The sequence below is a fragment of the Drosophila tropicalis genome, unplaced genomic scaffold, assembly GCF_018151085.1.
Source record: "Drosophila tropicalis isolate 14030-0801.00 unplaced genomic scaffold, ASM1815108v1 contig_443, whole genome shotgun sequence".
In the NCBI taxonomy this organism is placed as follows: Eukaryota; Metazoa; Arthropoda; class Insecta; order Diptera; family Drosophilidae; genus Drosophila; species Drosophila tropicalis.
The window spans coordinates 7,208,747-7,234,438 of NW_027172907.1; the positions used below are offsets into that span (position 1 = coordinate 7,208,747).

Sequence of the window (25,692 nt, forward strand, 5' to 3'; positions counted from 1 at the left end):
AGACAATCGCGTGACATTGTTGTTGCCTGCTGTCATGGACACATATACATATATACATTTTGTTCCATCCAAGTAGGTCTGGCATTGTTTGCCTAGCTATTAGATAAAGTTTAATCATTAAATAAAAGTGAATAAAAAACTAAATCAAATTTACATAAAAAGAACAATTTTTTTAATGCATTCAAAATTTAATATCAAAACAAAAATTATTGATATTTGTTGAGGGCTTTTAAAGGAATTTGTATAAAAATGCTTTAAAGGTATTTTATGCCTTAGTCTGACATGTTTAAATAGAAATGCCCATCAGTGCCGGTTTCGATTTTCTATAGTCTTATTCTTATTTCAATGAGGTAGGTGTTAGGTAATAAAGTCAGGAATTCGAAATTGACTACTCCGATATGCATCTCTTTATTGCATATTTTGCCTATTAACCATTTTTCTTTCTTTTTTTTGATTGGTTTTAGAGAAGTTCGAGCACTGACAACAGATCTCAAGCCATTCGGTTGTGGTTTATCTTCAAGAATATGTATCTGCAACTTAATCTAATCGAAATTTTATTATTAGTTGGAAAAATATAGACAAAGCAACATAAGTTTTCATTGCAATACCAAAACCATCCAGCCATCACAATTCAGTCGTGTTTTGAACATTTGAAAACTTTGAAGAACTTTGCCGGAAATGAATTTACCTTGAATACACTTTCTCTCTTAGCTTGCTAAGCTTTCGTATTCTTGGCACACATCCTTCAGGGGTTCGGGATAAAGAAAAACTTGCAAGCTTTTACCTTCGGTTTCCTGTTTCCGGTTTGAGCATATGCTAAGCTCGTCGAAAGCTCGCAACATTACTTAAGCAAACAACAAAAGGATGTTTTCTTCTTGCTGTTAAAAGCTTTTACCTGAGAAAGTTTCCTTTTGAATTGATCAAGACACAACTTAAATGGTTTTTTGTCCATCTGTCTACCTTATGGCAATTTAAAGCTTCCGTTGTCAGTTAATTTTAAACAGAAAATCAAAAAGGAAGAGTTGTGCAAATGCTATTAAAATTTTGAACTCCCCCAATTTATGTGGGACAATAAAAAAAAAATTAATTATAATTGTCTAGTAATTAACAAGCCAAAAACCATTGAAAAAAGCATTTTATATAATTTTTCTTTCATATTATTATTTTGCAAATTTTATTTTGTTTTTTTTTTTTTTTGTATTTTCTTTTTTCGCATTTTTGTTTAATGACTCGAAATGTTTATTCATTCATTGGTAATTTAATACAATAATTACATTAATTAGCCTTTTTTAATGACACACGCACACAAACACAGACGCACCGACATAGAGACGCACACTGACACATACACGCACACACGGATGTAACATGCACTCGCTTTGTTACTATACATAGAGATAAATATAGAATAAATATATAATTATGATTTTTGTTTTTTTTTTTTCTGCATTTTTTCCCTTTGTTCTACTTGAACTTTTTGTTTGTTGCAACTATTTCAATAATTTTTTATAATGCTTAGTTAATTGATTTTATGTGCTTATTAATTAGAGAGGGACACAAACTGGAAAAAAAAAAAATGTACATCAATTATTAATTATTTTTTCTTTTATTTTTCTGTGCTTTTTTTGTTGTCATTCCAAATGAAATTCTTAGAGAATTTAGTTTTCCTTCGTTTCTTTTGTTTCTTTGGACGGCCGCAAAAAGTATGCTATGAAAAATGGTAGAGTATACATTTTTGCGACAATATTGAATTTACTTATAATTGTAAAGAGTTTCCATTTAAATTTAATAATACTGTACAATTGGCTCTTAGCCTAGCGAAATGCCGATACCAATTATTTGATATATATTTTTTTTGACCAGCTTTTACACACTCAAATTCCTATCAATATACGCCAACATTCGCCATTTCCGTTTCCCTTTTTTGTTTTTTGTAATCACAATTCAATTAACATCAGAAATCACAGTTGTTACACTACATTTTGTTGTTTCGTTTTAGTTGTTGTTTTTCGTTTTTGGGTTTGTTTTGTTCCTTAGAGCGGTTGCCATAGAGGTTGACCTTCCGCTTCATCTTCTGCGCCACCGCCAGCTGTCCTTGCCGTTATATTGATAATTGGCATTTGTACACGCGATACTTCGCTCAATATGCAAGTACCATCGCATTCCGTTCGACTACCAAACTCTTGCTCACAAATGCAGCTAGAACTTTCACGTAGTTCCGCTTTCAGCAATGCCAACTGTACACCAGCTCCAGCATTGCCCGCACCGAGACCGCTCGAAGATGGCTCCTCACTTGGTGGCGTTGTCGAGCTGGGCAGCTCCATCAATGCCAAATCATCCTCACATTCAATGACATTCGGATGCAATGGCTTAAAATTATTTCGTCGCCATGGTGGCAATGCTGTAGGTCCAAACGTTACCACACTCTGATGATGATGCTGATGATGATGGTTGCCATTCCCATTGGCATTGCCGCTGCCACTGACTTTGCTTTGGCTTATTACCAGATTGCTGTTACCGTTGCCATTGCCATTGCCATTGCCACTGCCATGCCCATGCCCATGCCCGTTGCTGCTATGACCATTTCTATGCCATTGTATACCTGGCATACCTGTTTTCCCATTGACTGGATATCGCCCACCGCCACCGACGCCAAAAAGATTACTTCGTATCCGCATCGACGAATTTGCGTAGGTAGAGCGAATGGAACTGGCACGTGTATGCATAGAAAAAGTGCGCTCTGTGTGAGGCTCCAGGCTTGTTTGAAACTTGCAGAAACAAGCGGCGAAACGTTTGTTGAACTCCCGTTTGAACTTTTCCTGGAAAGAGATACAGAAAGAATGCATGTAATTATGAGGAAAAATATACAGGCATCTTAAATTACGAGCACATATGTATACAGGTAGCTAATGAAGAAGATTTCTTTTGATTTTCCATCTTTACGCGGTAAACACAGTTGACAATTTGATCGCTACATTCCAGTGAAAAGGCAAAAGAAAATGTAAGAAAAGAAAGAAGGTAAACACGAGCTGTGAATAAAAGCCAGCTCGAGGCCAATCTCTGAAGTTAAATTTAGAAGCACCAAACGTAAACAGGTTGTTCAACAGGACTTATCGTCAGTAGACTTTAAAAGTCTGAATGCAAAACTAGTTGAAAAACTAGTTAACTAAAAATGAGCTGCATGAATCTATTCAAATCGACATTTGAGACATTCAGCCCCAAAATGAATACGTACATATGTATATAGAATTTTGTAAATTTTGTTTTGTGTAATTGTTAGTTAAAGTTGCTTATGCGAGTTAGATAAGTTTCAAAGTTCGTGTTTCGAAAACTTAGAAACTGGTTCATTAACTTCGCCCTTTGTTTATTTCTGGGCGATGCCCAAGTTATTGTGGGAATTCAGATTTCTTCAGTGTTAGACTTAAAACACATCAGTATTCACCTGTTGATTTTGTCAAAACTTTACAGTATTGGAAAGACTTTTTAACAGTTTTTATTTTTTCTTAATTAAGACTAACACTGTTAACACAGTTAAATATTTCATAAATCTCATTATCTTTAGTATGAAATTGACTATGTGCACACCTTATGGCACACCTAATCCGGTGACAATCGATAATTAGTCCCATATCAAAGTCCTTCTTTGTGGGAAAACCAAGCTTAAAAACTTTTAGCTGCTACATATTAGATTTTCTGTCATCAAGGCAATGTGTTTGTGTTATTTGGAAGTGCCTCAAACACCTCTTACCACATAATTGACGACATTTAGAGAGCTATTTATCTTCTTTTGCTTCTTTTATATGTATCTCTTACTTTGTCTGTGTGTGAATGTGTGTGTGTGCCTTTGACAGTAAAACAAAATACTTGTCGACGGTGAAAAGTTTTTGGCCCGTAAAAAAAAAAAAAATATTTTTTGGTTGGTATTTTAAGAGAGACACATCAACACTCCCACACACACAAACCCGTGAAGAAGGGAAAATGTCTAGGAATGCCTTTTGTTATACACTATGAGGGAAATCACAAGGAGAAGACAAAACTTTACGAGCATTTGACGCATTTTATCGATTCCTTAACAATCATCATCTTCCTCATCATCATCATCATCATCTCGTCTCTGTGTGCCTATGCAGAAAGTGTCAAACAAACAGCCACAGGCAATTTGTCCAAGTTTCATGCCTACGATTTGCGGATTTCTCAAGAGTAAAAAGAATTCTTTCGCCTCTGTCTGTCTGTCTGTCTGAGTGACTGTTTCATCGTTGCTTGATTTTAATTAACTTTGCTTTTTGCTCTGAAAGAAAATAACAAAAATAGGCGACGAAAAAAAAAGTTTTTTTCCTTTGTACCAAGTTATTTATAAACAAAAATAAAAGTTTTGCCAATAGGTAAATTTTACAATTTACATTTCGCATTTCTAATTGGCAAATCGACACTTCTTACCGATCGATATCTAATTCAATATGAACTTTCAGTTCGGAAATAAATTAAACTTTGCAAAAAGAAATAGATACTAAAAAGGATTGTGTTCTGTTTACTAAGCAGGATGTGCGCATCTAAAACTTTTACAAAAAAACTCAGAGTAAACATTGTAAATATATTCCTTTTGTTCATTTCTGCAATGGTTTTACTGTAAACTAAGTAGACACTCACATTGTAGATGCCATAAATAAAGGGATTGTAGCAGCTATTGCTCATGGCCAGCCAATCGGCGCAGAACCAAACGATGCTAATGAAATGATAGTCGTTGATTTCCGGTATTGTCACATACAGAACGTTGTACAATTGCAATGGCAACCAGCACAGGCCAAAGATAATCACAACAATAATCAGCATTTTGATGACCTGCATAAAGAGTAGGTGGAAGAAGAAAGAAAGAGAGGAAATTAAAGTGCATCCAAAGTAAATAATAGGGCATGTCATATGCCCCAGACCCCAGAGCAGGTTTGATTGCTTCTACCCTTATATTCTCTGCCATGTTAACATATATATGTATGTAGTAATAGTGGTAGTAGTCGTAGTATGTACCTTCTTCTTGTTTTTCAACAGTGTTATGTCCCGTGAATCCTGTGCATTTCCAGGCGCCCGTGTGCCCCACAACCTGACAGCCATTTGTATATATACAAAACTGATGACACAAAAGGGTACCAAGTATTGAACAAACACCAACGAATATCTATATGTTTGCAATTGATCCTCAGAGAGATTTTTATTTGTACAAAATGGTCGGGTTACATTTGATATGACATCGTTTTCTGCAAGACAAATGATTGCAATAAAAATAAAACTTATTAATTATTAACTAAATTTAATAAGTTTTTGAGTATATTGATTAAGAATAAGTGGGTTTTCAAGAGATTCTTTATTTCAAATAAATCGAAATAGAATTAATAGACCAAATTATTGGCAATAAATCATAATTGGAATTGTTTGCTGATTCTCAATTTGAATTGAATTCAATCAATTTAATGGGATAAACTGTTTTATTACATGTGTATGCATATTATTAATTTATGCATGAAATATTTGCGTAACTAAGAATATTTCATTATTTATGTTTACGTGTATGTGTGTGTTTTTCTGTGTGTTGAAACCCATTAAAGTATTTGCCAATTACGCTTACCCTTGATGCGTTCACTAATTTCCTCCACACGAAACGCTATGGCAAAGGGAATGGCAAAGAGTACGGCCAATAGCCAAATTCCAGCAATTATGAACTTCGATATGAACTTGGTTGGACGTGCTCTGGGAATTATATGAGAAAATTTCAATATCCCATCAAGTATATGCATAAAACGTTTGCAGCAGTAGTCAATCGGTAGCAATTTACCTCAAGGGATTTATGATGGCCCGATGTCGATCGATTGCAATTGCGGTCAATGTAAATACAGAGACATTTACGCTCAATGCTTGGACAAATGGACAAAAGCTGCACATAAACCAAGGCAGATTCCAACTTTGCAATAAAGCGGCCTGAAACTGAAATTGGAGAGAAGCACAAACAATCAGAAAGGGTGTATAATTCGGTTTGTGGAGATGTTGTGTGGGTGAATGGTTGGTGAATATTAAATCATGACAATGTATTGCAAACATCATTAACGCACAGAGAGACAGAGGACAATAGCCCCAGGCCCGAAATGTCCAAATGTCGCACCCTCCCCCCACCCACAATAAAGAATGACCAAATGTGGGCTATTCCCTCTTGTGATTTACTGATATTTTCTCTTTTCCTGTGTACTTTTTTCGCATCTGTTGATAAAGTAGGCCGATGTTTGGCGGAATGAGTTGGAATGCTGATGATTTCTGTTAGCTGACAGGCGACATTTAGTTTCATTTAATTGTCAATTTAATGAAAATTAATAGCTCTTAATATATGAACAAACGAAATGTGGAGAAATCTATGTATGTTCACGGCACTCGCTGTGCAAAAGGTCAAGTGTGTATTTTCGTTTAATCCGGTCAAATGAATTCCCTGCCATACAATCGATATAAGCTTCGCCACCTTCAGTGATAGAATCGAGTATGATTTCAATAATTGAGCATTAAACCAAAGTTTTACAGTGATTTCATTTCGAATCGTTTTAGTATTTAAATTGACCAAAACATTTTTACTCTTCCCAGCGTATGTATAAAAACTTAATTTGCTTCTCTTTTTACATTCACTTTGCGGTTTTTCCCTTTTAGCACATAAGACCATTAACACACAATGCAAAAAAATCACATTAAACCTGCAAGTGGGTAATATTCCATTATTTAAACTCATTCAGAGTAAACCAGACCGACAGCCAATGACAGTAACAGCTAGAGAGCGTAAACGAAAAAGGAGAAGGAGAAATGGGAAGAGGGAACATACATACATACATATGTACATATGATACTAATTTCCAAAAATTTTCGCCACGTTGTGTTTAAAAGCCGGAAATTAAATTGATGCTTGCATGTGTTTGCCTGCGGTTGAATGGGGGAGACACGTACAATGTTTTGAAATTGAAATTGAAACTGTATGAAAAGTGGGCTAATGCCATTTGCACACATAACCAACAGCCAAAACAACAAAAGTCTGTCAGCCACCCACTAAACTGATTTGTATGCCTAAATTGTTAACACACCCACGAAATAAACTCAATTTTTTTCGCTCTGAATGCAAATTGACTGGGCCAACATGGCGCATACGCAATATTTAATTAATAATAAAACAAATAAAAAATGCGACCCCAAAAAGGAAAAAAAAAAACGTTACTTTAGATACATAAATAAATATCATACAAGATGTTCCGAGATAACTCACCTGAAATGGTATACAAAATAGTCCAATAATGACATCAGCAAAAGCCAAATTAGCAATATACATATTGGTCACAGTGCGCATCTGTCTTGTGGTGGCCACCACCCAAATGACCAGAGTATTGCCAATGACAGCCACTATGCTAATGCCGCCATAGAAAATGGATAGAAGTGCCACAATCTCAGCGGGTGCCGCATACAGACGTTCTACATACATACATACATATGTATTCAAGCAAGAGAAGAAGAAGAAAAATTCAAACGAAAAGTAAATAAGTTAGATTGAAATAACTTAGAAGGAGAATGAGAGAGATGGCCAGGGAAAAATGACAGCCACAGATTAATACAAGTCAAGAGGGCCCAGAACAAGTCTCAGACAAGTCACTTGTCACCATTTTGGATGGGTCATGTCAAACAAAAAAAAAAAAAAAAAAACAAAGTAAGAAATGGAAGTCCTGAAAATTAAATTAATTTCTTAAATAGAGTCATGCTATTTCGTTCAACGGTTCTATATACATAGTCAAAGCTCACCAGATATATGTATGTATATGTCTGTATACAAACATGAATCAGATAAAGCCCTGAAACTAAACGATGGCATTTGCTTTCGACTATAAATATTTCATATACATACATATGTATTTTAACATTTTTTTCCTTTTGCATTTGAATTTCCAATTGATTTATGCTCTCTATGGATAAACTTTTTGCCAACTTCAATTTGTAATTGGAATTGCTGATGGGCTATAAGGGCAAGTTAATCGCTGTCAAATCATCTGTCCAATTATTATACCTTCAGGCCATAACCAAAATCCCAATAACAGCAACTACAAAAATTCATGAATAATATGATAGCTACTCACATCAAAGTTCCACAATCGAAAACTACTTTAATCTCTATAAAGCGAGAAGGAGAGTAAAACTTGTTGGCAATGACGGGAGGAAACATCCCACAAAAACAAAAAATAACAACAACAAGCTAACTTGTCAACTTTTTGATAGATGAACCGAACCGATGAACAATAACAGAAAGAAACAAATGGCAAAAGTCAATCAACTATCTCTAGGATTAAAGCACTTACCAAATTCTGCCTCCTCCTCGGCTCCTGGCAACAAATCCTCGCGTACATCTTCCATCATTTCCATGGCGAATTCTTGTTGTTGTTGATTACTTTTCGTTGTTTGTGTTATTGTTAATGTTGTCTTCTTTTTTTTCCGTGTTTTGTTTTTTTATGTATGTATGTATTTTGTTTTCTCCTTACTTCTTTTGTTAAATATTTAATGACAAAACGTCAGCTATTTGTTAATGTTGAAGCAAACTTCCGGCTAGCAGAAGCAAGCAACAAAATTTGTATGCTTCACTCAATGCATTTTAATGGCCAACTCATGGCTGCATGCCAAAGTCGCTATAATCAAGTTTAAGCTGAGCTGTTGGATCAAACTTTATTGAAATTTCACTGGAAGAATAAACAAAAAAAAAAAAGGAGAGAAAAATAAAATTAAATTTGTTTAATTGAAAGCAACAATTTCCGGCAAACTCAATTCTAATTGCTTTTATTTTTATGCACACTCAAAAAGAAAAGTATGAAAAAAAGTGAAAACAAAATTTACAGCTGATATCATCAATCTTTAATATTTATGTGAACAGCATATGAAATATGGATGTTGAGAAGGTATAAATCAGGTGAAACTTTTACATTCCCCCGATTGAATGTGGGTAGATACATACATACATACAATATACATTGAAGCCATAGACATGACTTATGGTATGCTGTCAGCTTTTGCATGGCAAAACTTTGTTTTACATAATTGAAAAGCGCACTTGATTTTGAGATTTTGTTCCATTCATTGGCTTTCTGTGATTCCAGGCACTTGGTTAGCATAACGAACTGGCCTTATTGTCCATTCGTTGCTGGCCACTTTTTGTTGTGGCATGTCCAACCAACAAAACTGTCAAGTTAGAATTTTATATGTCGTCCAAGTTTATGTTATTATTGCCTCCAAAGCATGTTGTAATATTTGCTTTTACGATACCTTATAATAATATTTTCTTGTTTTTATTGAGAAGTGGCGTTGACATGCACGCACACACACACATCACTTACTCACTCACAAAACACTCCCAGACATATACACACACACAATGTGCGGGACTTTAGGACTGGTCCTTAAAATGCAAAAAGACACAAACATTTTTCGAATTGATTAAATTTTATGCAAATGATTGTGAGGGTCGACATAAAATGCATATGTATTTGCAGATCAAAGCCATTCCTTCTGTCCCATTTGCTGCTGCATTGTATCAAGATGTTCTACATATTCGCTTATAATTAAATATTCGAAATATTTTACATCCACTTGCTATCATCGTCTAACTATTTTTGGTCTCAATTTTAGCTTTAGGAAATTTTAATTAAAATTGTTTTAATTTAATATGATAATGGTCATAAGATAATTAATTATTCATTAGAAATACTTGCAACCATTTCACAAACTCAAGTTTTTCAACTTGCTAACAATTTGGTGACCCATTTTGAGAAAGTTAATTCCTCAAGTTTAAATTTGTTTGCTTTGCTTTTAAATAATATAAAAGAAACGTCTCATAAAACACTTCCTTTTTACTTCAAGCATATCCAAGCCGAGGACCAACAGTAAAACCTTTTTTGCATTTATCGAAATGCAAACACTTTTTTTTTTTTATATATAGTTTCATCGAAGATATATTTGGATATGCATAAATTTTCAATTCAGTTGTTGTAATAGGACTAAGCCAGCACTTTAATTTCATTTGTCTGAATAGTAGACCTTCGTGCGAAAAACCACTTCTCATTGAGGGGTCGCATGATTGGAATTCCCAAAAAAAAAAAAACAAGACCCAGTTTTCTAAAGCTTAAGGTAGAATGGATAATAGGCCAGCTTAAGGTTTGAAGTGTTACCCAGAATAAATCAGTCGTAATGCGTTTTACCAAGAATAAAACAAAAAACAAAAACTGCGTCCGATAAGGGGAATGGGAGAAAATAGAGAGAAGGACTGAGCGTTAAACAGGCAAGAAGTTTGAAACAACCAAACAAAAAGTATCAAGTACAAAAGTAAATTGTAGTTCCCATAAAGACCCATTAAATTTCATTGCTTGTCATCATCATTGTCACCTGTGAAAGAGCTGTGGCAAATTGTGTCAATGAAAAGCCGACGTAAAGAAATTATGCCAGTAGTGTTCAAGGTAGAACAAATTCAATTAGCCCTACCGACTACAAAATTCGTTTTATTTCTCTTCTATTTTTTTTGGCTTTTTGTATTTTGGTTTTGTGCTTTTTTATTTTTTGGCCATTTGTTCATCATTTTATTTCTTTAGAATTTAATGGACCATTGAATAGGGGCTGCCCAGATAAGTATGCTATAGAAACTGGGCATGAAAAGAGCTCAGTGTGAACTGAGTAAAAAAGTTGCATGAAAAGTCACTTGAGAATAGGCCCAAGTAACTTTTCATTTTCTTACTTGTTTATGTATGTGTGTGAGTGTGTTTTTTTCTTCTGTTGTTGAACAACCTAAAACCAAAAACCTAACAAAAAATGGTACACACACACACACACACACCCATACAGATTCTTTGGCTTGTATGTATGTATGTAGGTATGTTAAGGCGTGTTACAATTAATTTGCACAATTTACAGGCTTTTGACTTTAGAAGCATGACACGTGCAGCTTGTTTAGCATAAAAATAAATAAAATCATGTGAGTAAAAAGTGCCTGATAAACACTTGAAGTTTGAATACTTCACGCAATTACATCCTTACATATAAACATACATACATTCGAATGGTTACATGTATATACTTACATACATATATATATATAAGTATGCGTGTAATATGAAAGAAATTCTTATTTCTTGAGTAGCGAAAAATGTATGTATTAATAAAAATCATTTTCTACCTGATACATCCTTTCAGACGTCGCTTCTCATTCAAGCAGAAGACATCAAAGTGAAAATACTTATTAAATGGCTGGCCCGGACCTTTATTGCTCTAGCTATAGCTGGGCTATACACTTGCACACACACACACACACACACACACAAAGAGAAAATACATTGTCATACCACTTTTAAATAAGCAACAGAATATTAAGTATACGACACATGAGCCAAAAACTCCGCTTATTCACCTACACGCTCATGCTCACTCTCACACTTTCTCTCTCTTCCTCTCGCGTACTCTGTTCATTTATCTCTCAGGCTTAACGCCAAAAGGAAAAATCTCAATACAAAAGATTTTTGCTTGGAATGAAGAGCAGTAGAGAGAAGAGAAGAAAGACAAATATCTTTTCAGTTGTGTGTATGTGTGTGTGTGCAATAAAAGAGCAACAGAGGCAAACCAGAGAAAAGGGCAAACCAGCTTAGGAATTGAGCGTGTAATTTTCTTGTCTCGGTTCAATTTTTTTTTTTTTTTTTTTAGATTTTGTCTTGTCTTTTTCGATGCCTTTTTTTTTTTGTGTGTTTGTTATTGTTGTATTATGTTTACAATGCCAATGGACTTTAGGCTTCTGCTTTAGCTTTCACGACTTTACTTGTACTCATGTTTGTGTCGATGTATGTATGGGTGTATATAAATGTGTGTCTTTGGGGATCGCCATTTGTGTGTATTGTCTGAGCCAAAAAGGGGGAAATGCTATCAGTTTATTGTTTGTCTATATTTAGACCCCACATGAAGTGATTGCAATTTCCATTGTCACTATCAAATAATGACTAAACAAAAATGAGACATCTTGACTTTTATCCATGGCATAATAAATTGACCAAACAGATTTCAAAGTTGACCATTTTTTAATCAATATTGTTTCATCCGATTTAATCTGCCCTTTTGGCCTTTATTAATCAATTTCTTATCTATAAACTTTTATTTGACTTTTGCATGTTCTGTGGCAATTTTGTTTTTAAAAAATTGCTTTATATAATTTAGAGCTTAGAGCTGCAATTTTACGACCCGGCCCATTACTTCTTTTACTGCCATCAAAAAGTATTTGATTATCATTTAGAGTGAGTGCATATTACAAAATTTTATTACACCGAAAGCAATTTAGAATCAACTTAGATTAAATTGAATCAAACTGCACAATCATACTTAATATTGCAACTGAGACCAATTGTAAAAGTACTCAGCTAAAGTTTGAGCTAGTTTTGATTGAATTAGATAAACTTTTTCTTCTTCTAAACTACTCAAATGTTAATTTTGTATTAGCTGATGAATTTTTTTCTGTTGTGTTTCATTAGCTATACCCAATGACATTTTCAGCTAGGTGATAAAGTATTTTGTTGTTGTATGACTACATTCTGCTATTTGTTAAGGATATTGAATATTATTTCTTCTAAAGTTTTAGTTGTGAAGGTATAAGTTATGATATTATTCTTTTCGTTGAACTTAATTCTAAATTGTAATTTCGCCTGTCTAAAGTTTACCTGCAAATAACTTTGTTTGCTTATGTTTTATTTTAGTTTCCTGTTTTTAGGAGAAGTGACATAAATAAGGTTTTCAAAAACATTCTTATTACCAGGTTTAATCTTCATTAACTCTTTCGCTGGATTTCACTAAAATTTCCTCCTAACTTTGATATCTTCTATTTCGTTTTGCGACTTTTGATATAGTTATACTTTCTGAGGCTTTTCAATCAAACGATCTTGATCACTTTGATAAGTTTTAACTAATTATATCTATATCTTAAGCATCCTATATACACCTATATATCAAGGTTTATATACTTTTTTATATTCCCCAGACCCTAAGATCTCATCTCAGGATGAGCATCTTTAAACAACTTTCAGTTTCAACATTGTCTTACTCCTTTTGAATTTTGCCCAAGTTTTATTACTCGCTAATTGTCTGTCATTCTACTCTCATACTTTTATAGTCGATTATCATAGTTAACTCGTTGAAGCGAATTCATTATATTATCTCTGCTGAAGCATAAATTCTCCATTATTGAATTAATGGCCATTTGAGAAGTTATGAAGTCCCTCTGTTCCAGTTAATATTGCAAGTAGAAGCTCATTAAATAATGTTTTCTATCCTTTTTGGCCAAAAGTTGTGAGTGGGGAGTAAATAAATTATGAGAAAATTTTATGCTAATTTCAAAATGAACTTGACCTTGAAAGATTGATGGAAAGAAAATTAATTTTCCAAAATATACAAAAAGCCAACACAAAGATTACTCAGGCTGTAAACTTTTTGAAGAACTTTGCTGCCAAAGTCAAAAGCTGAGACAAAGTTGATGTAACTTTCCTCATATGCATTTTCAATTTTCATTAATTTTATTCCTTGGATATATATTTTTTGTTCATTGTTCCTTACCTCATTAAGCAAAAATAAGACAAGCGACTGGACACTTTTTCAGTTAGCATGAAAAGGGGCAAGAAAAAAAAAAAAAAAAGGAAAAAGGAAATTATGGCAAATTAACAAGATGCTCTGGCATTATTACAAATTCATAATATCCTTTTCTCCATGGGCTCCTATTTACAGGACACGTGTGCACACAAATGAATAGACTCCCTTTCTTACGCACTCACACAGACACACACCACAAAAAAAAAACCAAGAAAAAAGGAAAAATTAGGAACCGCAAAAAAGGGAATCCACACATTTCGGCGAATTAAATGTAATTGTAATAAATGTTTATGGTTTGCCCTTAGGTGACATTTACCTTTAGGTAAGGGAAGGCGAAGATGTTTTGTATTTCTATCTTCCCTTCCCCCGTTGTTCAATGGAGGGAAAATAAATTTATTTTGAAATCTATTTTAGAATTTCTTTTTGGTAATTATATTTTGGGGTTTCCCCTTTCCCCCTTTTCTTTTCTTTTTTGTCTCTTTTTAAATAAATTTCGAATTGGTAAATCGCCTTATCAGTTGTATTTTTCCTTTTTTTTGAAAATACTTAAATACTTGGTTGCCCGTTTTTGAGCCGTTTGAGTTTAGGGAGCCGAGCAGCCTAACCGTTTGAGTTCGCGTTATCAACTGAGGACGAAGGTCTGTCTTCGGCAAAGAAAGTGCCACCGCATTTTGAAGCCAAGTTAACTTGAGGCGGCCAAAACACAACACGTTCGAATCGAACATGTTGGCCTGGCCGGGCCAAGTCAGGGCAAGGAAAAGCATGGAAATTTATGTTTATGAGCGAAATGAAAAATTAGCCCAAACACTCTTGTTTCAAGCCATAAGCAATTAAGACATTTTATGCCTTTAAATTAAAAATTAATTTGCCAAACAAAAAGTTTCACTCCGAATACCAGCACAATGAAATAAAAATACATATAAAATGCATAACAAATGTAGCCGACCTTAAGTTACCCTACTACACGAACTCTTCTGTGTTTTACACAACCTTCTTACTGTCTCTATAGGATGGACAATGGCAGGTTAAAGGACATTTGATGTGCAACCTTTTAGTGTTTGAGTGCAGGGAGGCATCTGGCTAACGCATGTCTATCTACTGTATGTTCAGCTTAACTAAAGCTGACTTCCAGCTAACTTTAGGGCAAATGCAGAAAGCAATTCACTGCTCTCTTTTGAAGGACGAACTGTGCACAGACACACACACACTGGAAGGCATAACAATGTGCAACTGAACATTGGTAGCAAAAAATACCAGTAGCAGATGCAACAGCAAGGTCCAAGGAAAAATTTTTAAAAGAGGGCCTAATAAACTAGTCTGCACTGCCAAGATAGGAATCCAAGCTGAATGCCAACGATAAATGTTTTACAAAACGCCAAAAGAACCTTCAAAAGCAGACAACAAAGCAATGCAAGCAAGCAAATTATCTAGATCTACCTGTTATGAACTAGTAGTACTCAATCAAATAACTTTGAATATGCTCGGCAGTTTTGGCTGCCTGGCTACAGGGTATCATTATACATCAACATTGAAGATACTTTTTCGCTTATCATGTCACTTCCAAGTCATAAACTTTAAAAGGCTTCCCGGAAGTCTGTTTACGCCTTCGTTTTTTGCTTTTCGTCTTCTTCATTTTTGTATACAAAATTGATTGAGTTTAAAATATGAGAGCAGGGTAAAACTGTCAAAAAAAAAAAAAAAAAAAAAAAAACGAAAACAAAATTGAAAAAGCAAGCATAACGAATATCCACACATACATAAGTCATAAATAACATATTGTCAACTGAAAACCGACAGCCAAAACCCAGGAGTGAAAAATACAAAATTGTCACTGCATATATGTATTTGAAATCTTTTAAGTGCTCGACAATTTTGTATGACTCCTTCCACCTTGTTCGTCAACGTTTCTCTTTCTGCCTTTGATTTGCTTCGGTTGTGTTAGTTTTGCTCCTTGCTAAAGGAATTAACCGTGCAAACTGCCTAATTCCCTTCTGGGGGTCTCAATTATAAAATATTCCAACACGTGTGAGCATACATTAACATTGTTTTGTGGTAAGACCCTTTTTCCAATTTTCTTCTCAACCTACTAGACGCAGCACGTAAGCCCTCAAAAAAGCAAAAAAAATGGAAGGCAAAAAAAAAAACACAACTCTGGAAAAAGGGACAAGTTTCTTTGATTACTTGGGGGAGTTTCAATGGGATGTTCCCAGAAAATTGCTTTCATTCTATTCAAATAAAATATTAAATGTCGTCTGGCTGGGCCTATATATGTATGTACATACATGGGACATATTTATATTTCTATTCAGCTATATTCATCTATATTCAAGAGCTGTCAATAAAAATTGGTAACTGTAATGCCACCTGTTGACCAGCTAAAGTGATATCGATAAAAAAGGTGACAAAATACACTTTTTCTCCCTCTCCCCTCTCTGCCTTTCTTGCATAAAAGTATATTTTGTTGCCTCATTTTAATAGGTATGCCCATGGGCATGATAAATAAAGCAAACTATTTGTCTGATTAAAATGTCTGGACATGTAATTGCAGGTTGAAGCAATTAATTGTTAATTATTAAAAAGAAAAGACACAAAGCGACAGTAAAACTATCATTAACTTATTATAGTTTGGAAATAATGAAAATGAGCATAAAAATCTATTTATACTTAGAGACAAATTTGGACTTCTTCTCCAGCTTCTGCTCCTCCAGCGATACTAAATACATTTCTGTATTGCAAGAACCTTTGAAATAGGCTTGGAAATCTCTATGCTGGAAACTTTTCAGTTACTTATACTTAGTTATACTTAGATTTTGTGCAGTTTCGATCAGTTGCTTTACAGTCTTAGGGTATCTGGTAGGTCGTTAGCAAAGTTAGCTCCGATTATGGCCGACACTTGTTGTTTATGCCACAGCATTTGACATTCAGTAAAATGAAAAAGACGAGAAAGATTTTCAAGTGGCAATCGGTGATGTTGAGATGGTGATGTTAATGTTGATGGTTTTGGCGTGTCTGGCATGTCTCGCCTCTCATCTACATCTTCATTTTGATTCTCTTTTCTCTGTGTTCAAGGTAAGAGCAGCCTCATCACATCATTTAAAATTGCGCATAATAATTTGTATATGCCTGTATGTGTGTGTGTGTGTGTGTGCATGTAATTTCTAACACATATACAAATTGTAAATGTTTGGGAAAGAGACGGTCGGTCGGTCGTTTTGTTGTTCGCCTGACTGGCTGCCAGGTGCAAAATGGCAGAGGCGGGACTCAAGCTCCTTCAAAAAAGGCACAAGCAGATTGTGTTTATTAGATTGAAACATTTTCTGTATTTTTACATGACGATGTAATTGTGTGTGTGTGTGTGTGTGGGTGCGTAAGTAGATATAAATATGTATGTAGGTATATAAAAATTGATTTTGTTTTCATTTCAATGTGTGAGTAGGCAAAATATGTTATGCTGCTTGTGGCATTTAGCATTAAGTATTTCATTTCAAATGAATGCCAAGTGGTAGAAAATATATTAAATTACAAAACACAAACACACACACACACATATACTAAGAAACAAATAAGCACACACGCATATAAAAGGTGAACAAAAATGTAATTAAAGCAGTGGTAAGATATTTGTGTGTTGGCTAAATAAAAATCCTTTTAGATTACTTTGCCATTTTGTATGAAACAGAAATAGTTTCTGTTTCCACAAGCACCGCAATAATAAAAGACTGTGGCTTATAGTTCTTTTGTGTGGTTTCATTTTGGTCACAAGGCAGCAGGCACCATTTACCTTCTATATTTATACATACATATAGATTAAGCAGACATATATTGTATATGTGTATATGCTGGAGCAATCTTTCATCCATAAATCACATATATACGTTTCTCAGTTTTTATCAAAGACCACATTACTTGCATCACTAAGCATTTGTTGAAGCAATTCAAGTGCATACAGATTTTGTATTACAGTTCAAGGAACTTCTTTGGCTTAAACTTTAACCCCCCAGGAACGATATACTGGCTCACACAATGTGGCTACAATAAAGTATATACTCACTTACTATGATGCGACCTATATCACCAGTTAATCAGCATATTTAAATGCACAGAAAAATCAAAAAAAAAAAAAAAAACATGAAGAAAAGGACGAGCACAAGCAAAAACCATTTACACGTGCTTCATGCACGCCAATAAGAAAAAAACGAACAAGAAAAGGGACAAAAATGCTGTTACAGGACATCAACATCAGCAATGTCATCATTAGCATTATCATCATCATCAGCATGACCATCATTTTTGTATCTAATTTATTGGTATTCGTCAGCCCAAAGAGAGAGAGAGAGAGAGAGACATATGAATGTCTGGTGGGTTCTAAGGAGAATATTAATAAATATTCAATGCGAACAACTAATTGTTGACCAAGACATAAATATTTATGGAGTAAATAGGTTTGAATAAGTGTTAAACCTACACACATACATACATACGTCTAATGTCAATGTCTAGAGTTGCTTAATTGAACAACTAATGATGATTGTTTTAGTGCTCTCTGGCAATTGACTAATGATTCGGGCTGACATGGGTCAGCCAAAATACATTTATTCAGTCACTTAATAGCTCTATTAATCCACATTGAATTTAAATTGAAACCCTAGGTATAATCGCATCAAATGTAAGATAAATATTTATGCATAACTCATGCGTCTGTTTTATTTGAGTTAAACTGTTGCTTACAAATCCAACTTGGCAAACAAATCCTTGACTATGGCTATTGTATTACTTGAATTGGAATTGAAATTCAAATATGCACACATTGTAGGCGATAGCATTTAATTGAACAGCCAAGTATCGAATATCTTTTGAATGTCAGTATCAATGACATATTGTTTGACCTTCACAAACCAAGCTATAGTCATTAATTTGAATGGCTTTCATATTAATTAGTCTCATTACTAGTTGTAAATAAAAACCACAACTATTTCTAAGCTGGCAAGTTGTGCCTCATAAACATTTGAATGGGCAGCATTTGGCAAAATGCATTCAACAAAATACTGAAACAACTTACAAATACTAAAATAATAAAAATATTTAATTTCCTTTTGTTATAATTTAAATTTAAATTTGTTTTCTGCTTTCTTCTTTGTCAAAAAACTTGAAATAAATCAACGTATTCCCTTTACGAAACTTAAATAAATATGAAGGTAATAAAATATCTTTCCCTAGTTTTCAACTACAACAAAAATTCATTGGTCATTTATTTAAATATATAATACTGCAAATACACACACACACACACAGAGATATGTATATACAGACTTATATATGTATATTTGTAGCTACCTTGCGCAATTGTCCTGTCTATCATTTATTTAACTGTCCAAACAATGTCCTTGACGAAATGTTTCTCGAGCAGCTTGACTCCGTGTTTTTTCTCTTTCTGTTACATTTTCTTATCACAAAAGTTTACAATTCGTTGAGCAAAGACTCTAATGTCAGTCATTAGTTATGCCAATGTATATCAGTTTGCCCATTTTGCCCCATTCAATCAATATAAATGCCAAAGTGCATTATATAATGGGATTATGTTGCTTGAAGTAGTTTTAATTAAGACATGACCAAAAGGTTCGATGGCTTTGCCAGTGTCGGAGTCCGTTTTGGGTGAAAATCAAAGTGTAATTCAATCTATTAGCAGAAATTTCAGCAAGCATCTGGTAAATGGCAAAGTTGGAAATTCGAAACTTTGACAAGCACAAAAAAACACAAACAGCCAAAAACAAAAAAAAATGACAAAATAACCAACAAAACTTTACTCCAGACAAACAGACAAAACATTTGCATTAACTAAAAATAGAAAAAGAAAAATCCAAAAAACAAAACTTTTATAAGAAGTCAGTTAAAAACAAAAGATATAAACCAAAGCTTAATCAATCCGGTCGACTCGAATTTGCGATACCCTTGAAAGGGATACTAAACCATTTTTGGAGCAAAAGTATTAAAATTTTAAACTGATTGCAAAAATCAGAGGATGCCTAATTCATTGTTCAAATTAAAAGTTTTGCCTACGCCCTTCTTTTTATATTATTTATAGATACATGTCTGACGTAAAGTTGGCTATATATAAACTAAATCAAATATTTATAATGCTTTCTTTTGCATAATGTATATACTCTCGCTTTAGACAGGGTAGACAACAAGAATGTCAAAAAATTGCAAATAATTGGTGTTTATTGTCTTTTGTCTTATTCCACTCAAGCCAAACACAAAAAAAGAAAAATCCGCAACCCATACCAGCCCATTCCACCATTCCGCCATTCCATTTCGCAATCTTTTGGTAAATTGTGTGCGTTCAGACATTTTCAAGGGTTGAAGAAAAGAAAAAAATGGAAATTTGCATAGTCTTTGCAAATATCTTGTTGAAAATTTGCAATTTTTCAATAAAAGTCACTAAGAAGAGGAAAACAAGTGGAAATGTTTACGCGGTTGAGTGCCTGTTTGACATGTTACAAAAATAAAGAGCGCGAGCCAAAGATGTCACAAGTTATTTGGGGTTCGAATTGAACGGGGCGCATAGAGAGGGGGTGGCTATAAGCAATGATATGGAATCTGAAACCTGTTGAAAGTAAAAAGAAACGAAAAAAGAAATCTCTATATAATTACAGTCAGTGAACTCCCATTTTAAATTCTATCTGTTCCTTGAACTTTTACTCCGGCAAACAAATGACTAAAGTTGAACAAAAGCCAAGTCAATGTCAGTCTCAGTCGTAGTCGGCCTCAGCCTCAGTCTCTGCCATCCCCACCTACAGTTTCCCATAGGCTTCCCCCCTGTGGACCAATTTAAGGTCGATGTTGTTGATGCTTAGCCGCTTCATTTTGCTTGGTTTTTCGTTTTTGGTTTTGTTTTTTTGTATTATTTTTTTTTTTCTTATATTTTAAGTTCCATGTTTCCATTGGACAGGACCAACATCAAAAGGCAAACTAATTGAATATGTCTTTTTTTCTTTCGCTCCCTCTCTCTCACTCTCTATCGTTCTTTGATCCGGAAATGAGACGTAGAAAAAATGAGTAGGAAGTTAATCATATGATTAAATCTTAGCCAATCAATGGAATTTCTCAATTTTTTGTTATTTGCCCATATAAGTAGACTATATTTATTTTTAGTATTTTTTTGTTAACTGGGAAAAATATTATAAACAAAAAAAATACAAACAGTTTAATTGCCTGGAAATGAGAATAAAAAAAAAATACAAAACTTGAAAGAACCTAACAACTTTTTCTTATTTTTTTGCAATTTTTGTGTTAATTCCCCATATATCAATTGGATGTCTAGACTAATCTCACCCTAAGTGTAACACTTGGCAAATGTAATTAAAGTAAGATACACAAATACACACACACACACACAGAGATATAACAGAAACAGAACAGAACAGAACAGAGGAAAACGTAACTAAGCTTAAGGCCATCTCTGGCTAAAATGCTCTAACAATTATTAGCTGCTGCTCAAAATATAAAATTCAGTACAGTTTTAATACTCTCTTTCTCTCTCTCTCTCTCTATCTCTCTGTCTCTTTCTCACTCGCTGGTATAGGTAAACAAAAGGTAATTAACAGCTGGGCAATTAATGTAGCTTTGGTGGCAAGGTAAATGAAATTCACATTTAAACACAACTTAAACTAAGAGAAAGCAAGCTTAGAACTTTGTCTAAGTCGCATAAACTAAGTAAATACAAATTAACTTTGACAGCACTAAATAAGTGCAGCTGGTATGTGAATATATATATGTATATAGATAACCCTTATGGCATTAGATTTATATATGTACATACAAACATATTTATATATATGTATTGTCAACGTAAAAGCAACAAGAAAAACGCATTTAAAATGCTTGTTCCAGCGGGTCACATAAATAGGTAGTACATTCGTGCTACCCAGTCTCCCTCATTGGGAAAGCGACAAAAAATATGACTTTCATTTATATAATTTGTGAGTTGCTTGTTGCAACAGTGAACTTTGACTAAATGAGATAGACACTATATAGATGTATGTATGTAGGTATGCATATACTTAAGTGATCAGCGCTTTACAGTCATTTATTTTTAGGTGGCATAGCTTTGCACTAAGCCACTTGCTCCCATGACACTGGTCAGTGAGAACAAGTTGTTTCCAAAGATAAATGGTTATCGATTACTCTCGATGCCCATTGTTAAACAAGGCTTTAAGTTAATATTGATATATTGCGGCAAGGATCAGAAGCCAAGAGCAAATATATCAACATCAATTTTTAGCGAGTCGTGTTTGATTTTCTGCAGGAATGAGCCAACTGACCAAAATAAATATACTTTTTCTTGAACAACAAGAGCATAGAATCTTAATACATAATGAAAATATTTGTTATTTTAATCAACTAATATATAACACATTATGAATGTGTATTTGGTTCGAAGCAAAATCTACAATTCGATTGTTCGCTGCTATTTGCATTAAATATTTATATAATGTAGTTAACAGATTCCTTTAATAGATGGCAAATTGATTGAAAGTAATTTGTTTGGAATCCTATTTGCTTGTATGATGCAATTTTGCAACTTGCAACTAATTAAAACCTTTAGAAATAAGTTAATAATGATGTAGGGTTAAGCAACTCTGTAACAAGTTAATACTGTGGGCACATCCTTTATTCTCATTTTGCAGCTAAGTTCCGGAGATGTAACGTTTTCCAGACATTGCGACCTTTAAAACGCATGTAAAATTACCGTAACACATTTTCTATGTGTTTTTGTAAATGGAAAGGTAAGAGTTGTCCTTGTCGTTGCCGTTGTCGCAATCCTTTGCTTTTGACTTTGCTTTTTTGCGCTTTACCAAGGATAATTAAGGTTCCTTTAAGACGAATACGACAACGGCGACAAGGAAACAAGGCAGAGGTAGGAGTCAAATATATGTATGTATGTGTGTATACATATGTACATATATATAAATTGTAACTAGTGAATGGATGAGAATGCTGGCGAGTCAACTGCTTTCAAAGCCCTTTCGCTCATTGTTTGTTTCTTTATTCGTGTAATTTCCTGGTTAGGGCGAGGCAGCTGTAATAATACCAAAAGAACACCCATTTAAGTGGCCACCTTATGCGACTTTAGGCAAAGAGGAAAAAAAAAAAAAAAAAGGTGTTGACGTAAGACCCCGTCACAAAAGATAGGCAAGAAAATGCCGTGCCAGCAAGTGGAAAATTTTTGTTGAAAAATTCAAGTTTATTATTATTTTGATATAAACTTTACATAAAATTGCCATTAATCGACAAAACACCCCACAAAGACACTCACACACACACACACACGCGCGCAAGAGAAACACAAATGTAAATAAATGAACCAAATAGGCAAACCTCTCATAAAGATGCTAAAAAAAAAAAAAAAAAAAAACTAAAATAAACAAATTCATTGATAATTTCTTTTCTATAGACTCAATAAATTGCTCAATTGCCAAACAAATAATAACAACAAGATATAGAAAATTATATAAAAATTCTGTTGATTTAAAAATAATGATTTCGTTTTATTTATTATGTATTTTAGATTTAAATATTGTTTGCTTAGCTAAATAACACGCTAAATGAGTTCGATTCAAAATGCGAACACAAATTTCATTAAGGGGAAAGTGAACCCAAATTGAAGAGAAATTACAGAGTAATTAACTTTCAATTTGTGAGTACTGCTAGCAAATTCAAACTAATTAGTTTGTCCTATTGTATGTTCTTACATTCTTTCCTATTTATTTTTTGAAACACATCAAATTAATTCCCAAAGTTATTTCAATATTCAAAATACCTTTCAGTAAGGCAAGAACAAACATTACACACGACTTCCTTTTCGCAAAGATCAAGTTGGCTGTAAGGGCTTATTTTTTAAAACCCTATTTATATTTAATATTTTAACAGAACTGGTTTTTAACTCTCTTGGCTTACCTTTAAATTCCTTAGATTCATCAATAATTGAGTGGATAAAAAATGCCTTAAGAAAAAACAAACAACGGGCAACTGGAAAAAAACGTTCAAAAAAAAAAGGTAAAAGAAAATTTCGATTTCTTTTGGTTTTGTTTTTTTTCGCTTGCACTGCAAAATCTTTTTTAATTAAACACTTTTCCGGTGTTGTGTGTAGATAGAGAATGTTTGAAATGTATCGGTTTTGGATTTGTTATTTTTTTCTTGAATATATTCTTGTTTGTAGTTTTTTTGTGTTTGGTTATTTTTGTTGGTTCTTTTCGGATCGCGAGCAACCGCACATTTAAAGCGCACAGAGGCAACTAACTGATGTTCCGCAGGTCTATGAAAAAAAAGCTGAACGCAGAAAAAAAAAAAAATGTTTTTGCTTTCGGTTGTTGCGGCGTCTATTGATTCCATACACAAACAGGCGGGCAGGCGTGCGCACACACACACACACAAACTAACACATGCATATGAGAGTAAGAGACAGAGAGGCAAAGGCAATGAGAGCTTCAGATTCAGAGCTCCAGTTCGCCAATTTGCTCCTCACACAGATACTTTATCTTTAATGCTGGCAAAGAACACGCATACGTCATGTTGTACGACGTCGGTTTTTTTTTCGCGAACTAAGAAGAAGTAACATTTTTGCAGGTGCAGCACACAAAAAAAAAAATATACGTAAACGTAAATATTCTTAATCAATTTCTCGTAATAAAAACCAATAAAATCACACCACAATGTGATTCTAACAACAGCAGCAACAACAACAAGAAAACAAATCGTTCAAATTGACTAAGGGAGAAGTTGGAAGAAGGTAAAGACGAATGGTGGTGAAGTAACAGCAAGGGGGAGACGGGGGCAATGTTAATGGCAATGCCAATGTTTTGGGGGTACGAGGGATGGAGTCTGGGCGTGTCTGCTGCGGCTCCCACCCACATAGCTAGATTTTTCGTATATTCGGTTTTATGAACTTGTGATAAGTGAAATTTTGTTGCTGTATTATTGTTGTTGTTGTTGCTGTTGTTGTTGTGTCTGTTTATTTTATCCATTTGTACGATAAAATATTTATCACTTGCAAAATAATGTTTCGCTTTTGTTCTCCTATCACTAATTGTATTAGGACTTGGAAATTTGTTTAAGAAACAATTAGAATTCGATTAGTGTCGGTAGTTGGATAGTAAATGCCATAAAATGATTCGAAAATTATTCTTTCTCATTTTTGAAAAACTTTTCCAATTGATTTAGACGAAGAAACAATTTGAGGCAAAATTATTTGCCAATTGAAATGTTTGTTTTATGCTCTAAGTAAACTGTTAAAAAGTTCATTTCTAATAATTTAATAGGTTTCATGATTTAAAAGGAATTTATGCTAAATATATAAACTAACCGAGTTGTTTAAACTAAATTTAAAATATCAAATTATGTATTTATTTTGAAAATTATGAACTGAAATATGATCTAAATACAATGCTTGTTTTAGCTAGCAATTTACGAATTCGTTTTGGTTTAAATTTTTTCTAGTGTATTCTGAATCTCACAGCTAGTTGAATTGTCTGCCTGGTTGTCTAGTCAATCGCCAATCAAGTTTCCACCGATTGCGGCCAGTTCATCATTACGTATTTCATTAATAGAATGTTTCAACAATTGATTACAATGCAGCAGCAGCCCAAATTGAGTTGTTAAATGTTTACACAAACGAAACGAATAAATAAATGAAAGCAGCAGCAGCAACAACAAAAGCAACAAAAAGAAAAAGAACACCATGAGGGGATGGGCAAAAGGCGGAAAAACAAAAACAAACAAAATATCAAATAATAATAATAAAGTAGTAGATGGGGGTCTGTCAATTAGTTTTCTCGCACTTTACCCTCCAACTCTGTCTCCTCTCTCTCACTTTCTGTGTTTTGGCTCAACTCTCGATTGAGTTTCAATAATATCAGCGGCGCCTTCAATCAATTAACATTAATATACATACAACTTGAAGATTACACAAATGATGAAAGTTTTTACTAGTATGTATAGATAAATATCAACAGATATATATATCGATATATATCC

The 25,692-nt window shown here is 33.8% G+C and overlaps 1 protein-coding gene across 1 annotated transcript; it reads right to left on the reverse strand.

Moving 5' to 3' along the window:
• Positions 1–1,191: 1,191 nt before the first annotated feature.
• On the reverse strand, positions 1,192–23,895 carry Lkr (Leucokinin receptor). Its single transcript, XM_068286079.1, has 8 exons — positions 23,617–23,895; positions 8,361–8,735; positions 7,283–7,485; positions 5,825–5,973; positions 5,618–5,739; positions 5,023–5,249; positions 4,648–4,839; positions 1,192–2,819 (listed from the first exon to the last, which is right to left on the reverse strand). The coding sequence occupies exons 2-8, from the start codon at positions 8,422–8,424 to the stop codon at positions 2,034–2,036; spliced, it is 1,743 nt and encodes a 580-aa protein (XP_068142180.1). The 5' UTR covers positions 8,425–8,735; positions 23,617–23,895; the 3' UTR covers positions 1,192–2,033.
• Positions 23,896–25,692: the final 1,797 nt, after the last annotated feature.